The sequence below is a fragment of the Helobdella robusta genome (genome assembly GCF_000326865.2).
Source record: "Helobdella robusta unplaced genomic scaffold HELROscaffold_66, whole genome shotgun sequence".
Taxonomy (NCBI): Eukaryota; Metazoa; Annelida; class Clitellata; order Rhynchobdellida; family Glossiphoniidae; genus Helobdella; species Helobdella robusta.
In genome coordinates this window covers 85,980-98,569 of record NW_008705371.1, presented here as the reverse complement: position 1 = coordinate 98,569, position 12,590 = coordinate 85,980, and the positions used below count along the sequence as shown (strand labels likewise).

Here is a 12,590-nt window from a genome sequence, read left to right as displayed (position 1 = left end):
TATTATGGTTAACAACACATATAGTTTTCTTTATTAATTGCATTTTGAATACAATTGCAATTTGTGTTAATACTTATTAGTGAAAAAAGACCTTTATAGAAATACCCCATTATGAGCCAGAGGTAAAAAATTTTCACTAATTGAGTTTTTTACAATGTTTTATAAATGCCATTGCTTTGTTATTCTATGTTTCAGTTTTTTAGCAGATATATATTCATTAAAATGGTTTCAGATATTTTTCTGTCAATACCTATCAACATCCTATATATCAACATAGGATACTAGAACATTTATTTTGTAGTGGTTTTTACACAGATTCTAGCCTACTGAACCACTTTAAACTTTGTTATTATTATTTGATTAGAAATGCTGTTTCCGATTATCAATATTCAAAATTAAAAATAGCTCATCGTGAATTAAATTTATTCACTATTCCATATTTTGTGATGCTTCAAAAAAATTGATAATTTTTTCACACTCAATTTATTAATTATTAAAATTACTACAAGCATAGGGTTAACACATAACAGCTTCTACCTAGCAAGGCTGCCACCAAAAAAATATCAAATTCTGAAACTATCCATTACCAGCTAATGGTACAATCAATCCTTCTCCATTTTTTAAAAATTAATATTTAATATTATTTAAAATTAATATTCAGTATTTAATTTTTATTTTTTTTTACTTTTTTTTGGACGTATATATTTTCTCATATTTTTCCTGTTCATTCTTCCCTTGTTTTATTTTTATTATGTTGCCTTTTTTATCATTCAAATTTAGCAATTGCTACAAGTTGCTACCATTTTAATGCTTTAGTTTTTTATCACATAGAACAACTATAACAATTTGTTGTCCTAATACATTTTTTTACACATAAACATATTACAAGGTCAGCTTTTAAGTAATACAGTATAGTTCAAACCCTATGTAATTCAGACAAAACATTTTCTTAATAATTTATCTTAATATAATTTTTCAACTCAGCACAACTCTTACAACTAACTCGAGGTCAGCATTCAAGTAGTATAGTTCAAATCTTATGCATTTGAATAAAAAAAAAATTTATAAATTTTTTTCACTAAATTGTTATTCAATGACAGAATTTTTCGTTCAACTTTACATCTTTTATAAATCTTATATGGAAATAATGATAACCTAAAACCATGCCTCGAATTGAAGAATAATAAAAAAAATCACTAAAAATAATTTAATCTACAAATCTTAACTTATTTAGAACTTTGGACTAACTAATACAGTGCACATGGCTAAATTTTTTTAATGGTTGGGAACAAACATATCTGAAAGCTCAAATAACTAAGGTTATTTCATTGTATTTGTGATCTACTTATATCAAGAATAATTTTTAACCCATTCTCGATGTTAAAGAATTTTTTGTACACTGACTAGGTTCATCTCATTGCTCCAATGCTAATTTAACATGCAATAAACGTTTGCTCATGGAGTTATCAGTCTATCAGATGACACAATTTACTAACTACTGGAATCCTATGTTTACTGAACCTGACAGATTAAAAGTATTATTGAATAAAGAATGTAAGCATTGCTTAAATAAGTAAGGATGTGTACATAAAAAGTAAAGACATGGTTTTGTTGTAAAATTAAAAAAGCATTCATATAACAAACATACATTAGCAGTGTGTATTATTTTTTATTAATTATTATTTCATGATATAAACAAACTTAATTATGGCTAATCAATGCATCACCAAACAACTTTGAAAAAGACATCAAACAGCTGATACCAACTGACCTGAAGCCAGGAAACCAGGCTGACATCTCCATCCCTGCAACCCCCACTAGAAAGCAAATTTGGAATTTTTATTTGACCATAATCATCATAATCATCATCGACCTCGTCATCCTCATTTGTTGTTGCTCTTTTTTGACAGAATGTAACACAGGATTCATAGAGCAGACCCTTTACCAACAATTGCACCAACCTATCTTCTGTTGAACACTCATCATTTGACGTCTGCTTCTTCTTATCGACTTCTTTCACTAGCAGGTGTTGAACCAATGGGTAAACCTCATTGAAACACTCCACCCTAGCGTTACTAGGATTCCAGTTAGTAAACTGTTGATGGCTACAGAAATCAGAAACTGACATGAGCAGGCACAAACTGTTGAACTCGTCCTTCGTCGGACACAAACTTTCTAACTGGTTCACACACTTTATAATGTCATCAACCATATTTTCATAGGCCTGTGTATTTCCTGATTCCGATTTTAGACAAAGCAGTTCCAAATACTTGTGTTTGAATAGAATGTACTGAAAATGTTTGTAATCAAAGGAATCCATCTCAGTCAGCGGCTGAATAAACTCAATGGCGTCTTCCCACTGTCCATCAAGGACGAGCTGCCTCAGGAACAACATGTCATCCGAATAGTTGCCGTTTATAACTCCCGACTCCCTCTCCAACGACAGCATGGCGATGTTCATGTTCCGCTTGGCGAGAAACTCCAGCACCATTTTGATGACCTGTGCCTCCGTGAACGACACGTTGATCGTAGGCATGCTGCTGGGCCGGAAGGGATGCGATTTATAATACGAGTGAAGTTGTTTCCACTTGTTTCGACATCTTTAATTTGAACTTAATTTAATTTAAACTTTAAATAATGTAAACAAAATTTCACACCTCCAACTAACGACCAACCGCGATGTTGTTGTTTTCTTATTTTATTATTTTTTCAAGGACGCGTTTTCTTTTTTGGCTTTTTTGAACTTAGGTATTTAAATATTAAAATTGCACCTTTCAATTTGATGTCCGCATTTTAACCGTTACTTCCATGGATATAAGATATATATATATATATATATCCATGGTTACATCACTTTTTTAATTAATAATTGATCGTTTTTCAACTTAACCATTATCATCATTGAAGAGCCCAATCATTTAAGTAAAACATAGCATGTCATATGTTATATTCTATATATACGTTTTCAGTATTTCACTTTAAACGATAAATATTTTTATAATTCTAATAATTAACAGTCTTATCATCTTATCATCAATTCACTTTAGACATAGTTACGCTTTAACAACCTACTCTCAATTTTACTTATTGTCTCGAATTTCTTTTGCTTGAGGCAATACTAATCCTAATGTAAAGTCTTGCCATACTGGCAGAGATCTAGCTAAAAAAAACTGGTAGTTGTTTGAACGCTTGTACGACGAGTGTGAATGAATATTCATTATTCAATTCACTTACATATTAATTTTCTTAAGTTGCCTTCTTTTAAATATTAAATTATGTATTTATTAATAATTTGATTACAACAATGTTTTAAAAATAATTAGTTAAGTAAATAATTCATGTTAGTTGTTTGTTGAAAGCCATGAAATTTCGTACATAAGCCAACCGTGGCTTCAGTAAGCCACTGTGTTTTCGAAACAAAAAGCAATATTTTTATTTAAGTTGACAAAAGTAATTTTAAATTGTATAATTCGATTCAATTTCAATGTTTTTAAACATATTAAGTCAAATAAATATTTTGTATTAGTTGCTTGTTAAAACCTATGCAATTTCGTAAGGAAGCCAAATAGCCAGACCAGTTTTTGACGCTTAACTAAGTGTAAGGCTTGCATGTATTTTGTGATTAAGTTATATATTTTCCATGTTCTCAGTCTCACCGACTAAATCATGTAAATGGCTCATAATGACTCATAGCCATAAAAAAGCTTAAAGCAGATGAAAATAATGATGCTAAGGATCCAACTTCTCTGGTACTCACTTGCCTCTACTTCTTAGTCAAAAAATGTCATCAGTAAAAAAAATGTTTTGGTTCAACTGAACAGAACAGTATTTGATCTAACAAATTATGTCGTCTAACAAATGCATTTCTCTACATAAAAGTTAAATTTAAATGTTTTATAAAAATGATACCGTTGGTATACTAGCATCTGATGTGCATACGTCTGACAGTTACAGTGTGTAAAAAACAAGATCATATGATATTAATTGTTATTTGTATACAATATATATATACACGGCAGATCACAAAATTTTGATTTGTTTCATTTGTGTTTGAAATTTTCATTGATACATTTATCAAACTGAAATTACAGCTCTAGAAATTAGTCTCCACTGGCTGCCGATCAGGAAACGGATAAGATTTAAGGTGGCCGTGGTGGCTCACGATTGCGTACATGGTTGTGGTCCAGAACATCTGAAGGAGGTTTTTCGCAAAAGAACTGAAGTTGATGTGGGACATGCATTGCGTTCGGTTTCGTCAGAAATGATGGTAATTCCTAGGACCAGGACAAAACTGAGTGACAGATGTGTGCAAGTTGCTAGGCCCAAGGTTTGGAATGATCTTCCAACAAGATTGATGCAAATTGTTCCAGAAAAAGATTTTTGGAGAGAGTTAAAAAGTTATTTGTTCAACAAAGCATTTAATCACAGTACTATCCTCTGAGGAATGTCAATAGAATGAATAATATAATAATACAAATAATAATAATGTTGTGATTGAAATTTTTTTAATTGCAAAACATTAAAAAAAGTTCATAAAAATTCATTCCATAATAAGTTTTACTAATTTTAAAAGTACATCTCCTTTTATAAAAAAAAATACATCATTTTGTTGGGAAAGTTGCATACAAGCAATGGCAAAAATCAAAGTCTGTTGATGACCATACAATTTTCCGTGAGAAGAACAACTATGCAAGACGTCAAGTTGCACTGGCTCGGACAGATCAGTGCAGAGAGTAGCTCACTAAAAGCAAAGGTGAACAAATAAAATCTCTGTATCGTATAGCAAAACAAGCAAAGCGTACGAAAAAAGACATAGTTGGTGCCTCATGTATTAAAAATTACAAAAATGAGATGGTTCTTGAACGAGATGAGATCAAGCTACAGTGGAGAGAATACTTCAACCGTCTGTTAAATGAAACAAATCCCATCAATATTAACTTTGACGTTCCATCCATCGAAGGTCCGATTCCAGACATCACTGTAGAGGAGCTTACAGAAGCTCTGAAAGCTATGAAGGATGGGAAGGCAGCAGGGCCCTCTGGACTCACAAATGACATTATCAAAGCATCTGCTACTGCAGCACAGATGTTTGAAGAATGGAACACGAGACTCGGCGATCATGGATTCAAAGTCAACATCAGCAAAACCAAAGCAATGAACACTGGTGAACCCATTCAATTCACAGCTACTGGACGATGGCCCTGTTCAGTTTGTAAAGCTGGTGTAGGTAACAATTCAATCAAGTGTCAGCAGTGTAACCAGTGGTGTCACAAACGTTGTTCAAAAATAATTGGTACTTTATCTAAAGTGTCCAATTTTGTTTGTCCTGCTTGCATCAATCCACAACAACAAATTCGAAATAGCAATGTTTTTGAAGCTAATAAGGTAGAGAAAGTCACATCGTTTCAATATCTAGGAGATGTTCTGGATTGTACTGGAACAGCTGAAGCTGCCGTTCGAGCACGCATGCGTGCAGCCTGGAATAAATGGCATCTCCTTGCCTCTATATTGATACGGCGTGACATCCCACTACCACTACGATCAAGACTTTATAAATCTGTGATACGTCCGGTGTTGTTATATGGTGCAGAAACATGGCCAATGACAACCAAACTGGAACAACAACTTCAACGAACCGACATGTAAATGCTCCGATGGATGCAACGAATTAGTCTGAAGGACCACATCAAATCTACCGCAATCTTGCGTCGTGTTGGTTTAGATGATATAAAGGACGATTGCCGGCAACACCGTCTGCGGTGGTTTGGCCATGTCAAACGAAGTGGAAACAGTGCCATAACTTCTCTTGCAGATGTTGAAGTACCTGGCACACTGCCCAAAGGCCGTCCAAAGTAGTCCTGGTTGCAAACAATCGAGCAAGACATGAAAGCTCTAAATTTAAATGAAATGGATACAACTGATCGTCTAATTTGACGCAAACAATTGATGGCAAAGAAAACAACGTCCTACCTCGGAAAACCGGGTCTCCGGACGCAAAACGAAGATTGATTGATTTGACTTCGTTGGACCATCTAGAAATATATTTGTTAAAGAATATTATAAACTCAACATTTTTGCTATGGTTTCATTGATGTTATCGCAATTATGTTAAATTTACTCACGTTTCATGGTCTAAACGAGCTCTATTTATTTACAAAAAAAAATGGCAAAAGAGTTTAATTTATAATGTAAATGGTTACATGATGCAAGTTATGTTTTACTATATCACTTGCAGGGATCAAACATTCATTTATAAACTATTGTTATAATACTCGCTGTCGTAACCGGTTTACGATGCAACGGGTTCAAATCTTCGATTGAATAAAATACTCCAAACAGTTATTAAACTTTATTTACAGAAGAAATCAACTAATCGTTTATTTCCAGTAAATTCGCACTAACGCAACAATTAACTTTTAAATCTTTCAAAATCTATCGCTATGACAACGTCAACAAACAAATCAAACATCGCTTTAAATAATTCACCGAATCGCTATTCACAAAATCACGAATTTCACTAATCACGAATATCACTAATCACGAATATCACTAATCACGAATATCACTAATCACGAACATCACTAATCACAAATATCACTAATCACGAATATCACTAATCACGAATATCACTAATCACAAATATCACTAATCACGAATATCACTAATCACGAATATCACTAATCACAAATATCTTGCGACGTGCGCTTATATACTCTTCGCAAGCGTCGTTTCTAGATTCTTCCCGATGGTCCGATTCCAGCATACTCTAGAACGTTCCAGTCACTAGAACATTCTAGAATACGCTAGAATCTAGTGCGTTCGGTAGCACGGTTATAACATTACCCCCTTCTTAGTTCTGTTCGTCCCGAACAGCTTTCGTTCCGGTGTCCGCATGGTACGGAGCCAGTCTATCCAAATGAACGATCTTCATTCTTGCTCTCGACTTCCGATATTCCTGAATACGGTAGACGACGTCATTCAAGCGGGTGATGACTTGATAAGGTCCTTCCCACCCTCGCTGGAGCTTTGGAGAACGTCCTTTCTTCCGCTGTGGGTTGTACAGCCAAACTAACTCGTCGACAGCAAAACCGCCACTGCTTCCTTTCAAGTCGTATCTGGTTTTGGCCGCCTCCGTGTTTTTCATAATTTTAAGGCGTACGTAACGGTGGATATGGTTTAATCGCTGTCGAAGATTATCCACGTATTCTGTTAATGGTTGGTGTGGTTCGGGTGGTACGCCATATTTCACATCAGCTGGAGTTTTTAAGGTAGTCCCAAACAGAACTCTTGATGGCGTTTCTCCAGTAGTTGTGTGGATAGCACTCCGGTATGCCATAAGAAACAATGGTATATGACGATCCCAATCCCGTTGATTTTCGTCGACTACTTTAGCCAGATGTTCAATCAGGGTTTGGTTGAATCGTTCCACCATACCGTCAGACTGTGGGTGAAGAGGTGTCGTTTGAGTTTTGTTTATACCTAGCAGCTTGCACATTTCACCAAACAGTTGTGACTCAAAATTTCGACCTTGATCTGAGTGGAGTTCCAATGGGACAACATATCGACTAATCCAATTGAGTACAATTTCCTCAGCAACGGTACATGCTTCTTGGTTGGGTATTGGAAACACCTCAGGCCATTTGCTGAAATAGTCCGCTACAACCAGAATGTAACGGTTTCCATAATCTGATACCGGAAAGGGTCCAGCAATATCTATAGCAATCCGTTCAAAGGGGACACCAACATTGTAGATTTGCATTGCTCCTTTTAGCCTTCTTTTGGGTCCTTTGACTGAAGCGCATGTGTTACATTTTCGACACCAGCTCTCTACATCTTCTCTAACGTGAAGCCAGTAAAATCCTTCTCGTATTTTGTCAAGGGTCTTGTTCACTCCTAAATGTCCCCCAGAAGGGCCGCCATGCATTTCATCAAGGATTTTGGTCGTTCTATTTCTTGGTATTACAACTTGCATGCGGTGTTTTGATCCATCAGCTGATTCCCATTTTCGTTTCAGCAAATCCCCTTCCAAATACAAAGAGTCCCACTAAGCCCAATAACCCTTTAACACGGCACTATATTCTGAGATGCTTTGCCAGTCCGGTCGCTTGCCCTCCTTCTTCCATGTGATAAAATGTTGCAGGTCCTCATCCGCAAACTGTGCATCAGCAAGATCCGTCGGTGTTCAACCGTCATCCGCTGATATTGTTGTTGCTCTTATGTCTTCCGATTGTATCTTCTCCTCGTGACGACAGCAATATTTGCATCCTGGTAAACATGGTCGACGTGAGAGAGCATCAGCATTACTATGAGTTGCTCCTTTGCGATGCACGATCTCGAAGTCGTACATTTGTAAACGCTCCAACCATCGGGCCATCTGTCCTTCAAGATCCTTGAAGTTGAGGAGCCATCTTAACGCTGCATGATCAGTTCGGAGAAGAAATTTCTGTCCATAAAGGTACTTGTGGAAGTGTTTTGTTGCATTGACTATTGCTAGTAACTCCTTCCTGGTCACACAATAGTTTCGTTCGGGTTTTGTGAATCCTCTGCTATAATACGCTAGCACCTTTTCTTCTCCGTCTATATGCTGTGACAAAACGGCTCCGATTCCGTTGTTACTTGCATCAGTATCTAACACGAACGTCTTGCCACGAACTGGATATGCTAGCAAAGGAGCATCACATAGTTCAACTTTTAACTTTTCAAATGCTGAGTCGCATAGGGTATTCCAGTTGAAAACTCGGTCCTTCTCGGTAAGTTGGTGGAGAGGTCTGGCAACTTTTGCAAAATCCTTTACAAAACGTCGATAGTACGTTGCCAATCCCAGAAAACTGCGCAATTCATTTTTATCCTTTGGAGTTGGCCAGTCTTTCACAATTTCTATCTTGCTGGGATCGGTTCGAACTCCATCTGAAGATACCACATGTCCCAAATAGTTAACTTCTTTAAAGAATAACCTGCACTTTTTAACGTTCAGCTTTAAATTTGCCACCCGAAGTCTTGTGAAGATCTCCCGTAAGTTTTCTACGTGTTGTTCAAATGTTCTTCCTAGAACAATTATGTCGTCTAAATAGACAAGACAGGTTTTCCAGTTAAGACCTTGCAATACACATTCCATCAGTCGCTCGAATGTAGCTGGAGCATTGCACAATCCAAATGGCATGACGGTGAATTGCCACAACCCCGATCCGATAGAAAACGCTGTCTTTTCGCGATCGTTCTTGTCGATTTCTACTTGCCAGTATCCGCTTTTCAAATCAAGCGTAGAGAACCAACTTGAGCCAGATAGGGTGTCCATGATGTCATCAATCCTCGGTAACGGATAGCTGTCCTTTTTAGTCACATCATTTAACTTCCTATAATCAACGCAAAAATGGGTAGTGCCGTCCTTCTTCTTTACCAAAACAACTGGTGAAATCCAGGGACTTGATGACGGTTCGATGACGCCTTGATTCTGCATTGTCGTTATCATTTCGTTTACTTCTGTTTGTTTTGCTAGAGGAAGACGTCGTGGTACTTGTCGGATCGGTTTCGAATCCTGAGTATCAATTCGGTGAGTTACCAGAGCTGTTTTACCTTGGTCATTGTCACCGGTTGAAAACACGTCTGCAAAATCAGCAATCAACGCCTCGGCTTTTAGACGGTCTTCTTGATACAAATTAAGCTCATCCAGTAGATTTTTGGTAAGTTCTTTGAGTCTATCTTTGTCAGTTGGTAGAACCTTTTCCTGTTGCTCCACATCTAATGATTTCACCAAATTTATTGATTGGCAATTACCTATTTCCTCGCCTTTTTTAATTTTAATAGTGTGTTTAGCGGTATTCATTATTCTGACAGGAATAAGACCATTTTTGTTCGCTTCTACTAGGCATTTTCCAATGACCGCGTTCTGTACATTTGTCGTTGAGGTTGGCTCCATCAAATAGAACTGGTGGCCCCCAGGATCTCAATTCAACTTGCCCCATACGATGTTTTCAGATGATTGAGGTAGTTCCATGTCACAATCGACTGTTACTCGAATGCATCTTTCGTCGCTATCCCCCATTATCACTTCTGTATTTCTCCATCTAAGAATGCGTTTGTCTAAGTCAATTTTGAACCCATATTTTGTCAGAAAGTCGACACCTATTATGCATTCGTCGATGATATTCGCGACTAAGAATGAACCTTCGAATAACAAGTCGCCTAGCTGAACAGTACGGAGAATCTTTCCATAGACTGGTGCTGTTCCTCCGGTAGCTGTTCGAAGGATGTATTTGTAAGAAGTCTCTTTCTTCAGATTGGGTACCAAATCAGATCTTAAAATCGATTTTGTTGCTCCGGTGTCGACTGTAATTACGCATTCTCGTTGATCAACTTTTCCGTTCAGCCATAAGTCGTTTCGATTTCGATGTAGTCTGGAAACGTTAATTACGGTACTGGGGGCGTCAATTCTACTAGCCAACCTCTGCCCCACAAAGTTGGCTCTTATTAGTTTTCCGCCCCTTCGTTAGAAGGGGCCGATCGTGATACGGGATCATCTTCTCTTCTTTTGCGCCATCTTGTCGCGCAATTTCGGCAGTAGTTATCTTTTAGGCGGTGTTTACAATCACGACGTAGATGGCCTTTTTCGCCACAAATCCAGCATTGGGGTACACCATGCTGTTGGGGTTCACGTTTCACAATCACCTTCTGGCAAGAGCATTCTTCATGTACTTGGCGTAGACGTACGTCACTTTTTGATGCTTGCTTTGCCGATTCAAAAGTGAGACTGTGCGCAACGGCATCCTTGAGTTTTCGTTTATCTGACAAGAGAAGGGATTGCTTGAGTTCCGAATCACGAAGGGCTTTGATAAACGTATCCAGGGCAGTTTCGTCTCTGTGCTCGGGGTCTGATGTTGGATACGACAGCAATGTCAACCGTTCGATATCTTATGCCAGCTGCTGAATGGATTCACCAGATCGTTGCGTTCTGTTTCTAAGTTGAGACCGATAAATCTGCTTCATGTGTTCTTCACCATAACGTAAATCCAACGCGCTAACCAGAACTTCATAGTTGAAGTGGTTCTCCGCCGGAATCGTCTGAAGAACCTCTGCTGCTGAACCTCGCAGGGCCAGTATCAGTGCTGTTGCTCGTTCTTTTTCCGTTCCAACAGTTACTAGTTGCCGCTGCTTCGAACTGGGTTTTATAAACGTTCCAGGACATCTCTCCGTCAAATGCTGGTACCTTCAAAGTTCTTCCAGATGCGTGATCTAACGGCATGGCCAATTCTCGCTTCAATTTGTCTATTTTGTGATCTACCTCAACGGTCTGACGATCAAGTTTCTGTTCGATCATTTCTATTCTTGTTGACTGTTCTTCAATCTGTTCTGCCACTTCCAATTTTACGTGTTTTAGCTGGTCCTTGATCTGTTTTAACTCCTCTGTCTGTCGTTCGGACTGTTCCTTGATCTGTTGTTTTAACTCTTCTGTCTGTCGTTCGGACTGTCGTTCGGACTGTTCTTTGATCTGTTTTAACTCCTCTGTCTGTCGTTCGGACTGTCGTTCAGACCGTTCTTTGATCTGTTTTAAATCCTCTGTCTGTCGTTCGGACTGTCGTTCGGACTGTTCTTTGATCTGTTTTATTTCAGTTGACATGCTAAGCAGAAGTTCCATCATTTTAGCGGTTGTAAACGTGCCTGTGCTAATTTCATTGTCTTCGTCAGCACCATCAAACTTGAATTCGTCTGGGTTCTTACCTTCGTCAATGAGAGCTTCTCTCAGACGTGCAACTAGTACTTCTTTGTTGCCACTTGTGACAAGGCTTCGTTTCTGTAGTTCTTCTCGTAGTTGAACTACGTTCAACCCACACAGTTTTGACATCGTGTTCTTTTTCTACGAGTAGCAATTCGCTGGTCGAAGATCCCACTTCTGACACCAATGTTATAATACTCGCTGTCGTAACCGGTTTACGATGCGACGGGTTCAAATCTTCGATTGAATAAAATACTCCAAACAGTTATTAAACTTTATTTACAGAAGAAATCAACTAATCGTTTATTTCCAGTAAATTCGCACTAACGCAACAATTAACTTTTAAATCTTTCAAAATCTATCGCTATGACAACGTCAACAAACAAATCAAATATCGCTTTAAATAATTCACCAAATCGCTATTCACAAAATCACGAATTTCACTAATCACGAATATCACTAATCACGAATATCACTAATCACGAATATCACTAATCACGAATATCACTAATCACGAATATCACTAATCACGAATATCACTAATCACGAATATCACTAATCACGAACATCACTAATCACGAACATCACTAATCACGAATATCACTAATCACGAATATCACTAATCACGAATATCACTAATCACGAATATCACTAATCACGAATATCACTAATCACGAATATCACTAATCACGAATATCACTAATCACGAATATCACTAATCACAAATATTTTGCGACGTGCGCTTATATACTCTTCGCAAGCGTCGTTTCTAGATTCTTCCCGATGGTCCGATTCCAGCATACTCTAGAACGTTCCAGTCACTAGAACATTCTAGAATACGCTAGAATCTAGTGCGTTCGGTAGCACGGTTATAACACTA

The 12,590-nt window shown here is 37.5% G+C and overlaps 2 protein-coding genes across 2 annotated transcripts; both read right to left on the bottom strand.

Annotated features, from left to right (window-relative positions):
• Positions 1-1,492: 1,492 nt before the first annotated feature.
• On the bottom strand, positions 1,493-2,670 carry HELRODRAFT_194078 (hypothetical protein). Its single transcript, XM_009030203.1, has one exon. It carries the CDS (start codon positions 2,534-2,536, stop codon positions 1,724-1,726), a length of 813 nt encoding a protein of 270 aa, XP_009028451.1. The 5' UTR covers positions 2,537-2,670; the 3' UTR covers positions 1,493-1,723.
• Positions 2,671-10,467: 7,797 nt separating this feature from the next.
• On the bottom strand, positions 10,468-11,839 carry HELRODRAFT_180906 (hypothetical protein; the record flags this gene model as incomplete). The annotated part of the gene is made up of 2 exons (XM_009030202.1): positions 10,468-10,868; positions 11,068-11,839. 2 exons carry the CDS (start codon positions 11,837-11,839, stop codon positions 10,468-10,470), a joined length of 1,173 nt encoding a protein of 390 aa, XP_009028450.1.
• Between the last annotated feature and the right edge of the window lie 751 nt (positions 11,840-12,590).

What these genes read in the sequence shown, in the direction of transcription:
- HELRODRAFT_194078 (XM_009030203.1), bottom strand. Translation starts at nt 2,536, where the DNA reads ATGCCTACGATCAACGTGTCGTTCACGGAGGCACAGGTCATCAAAATG.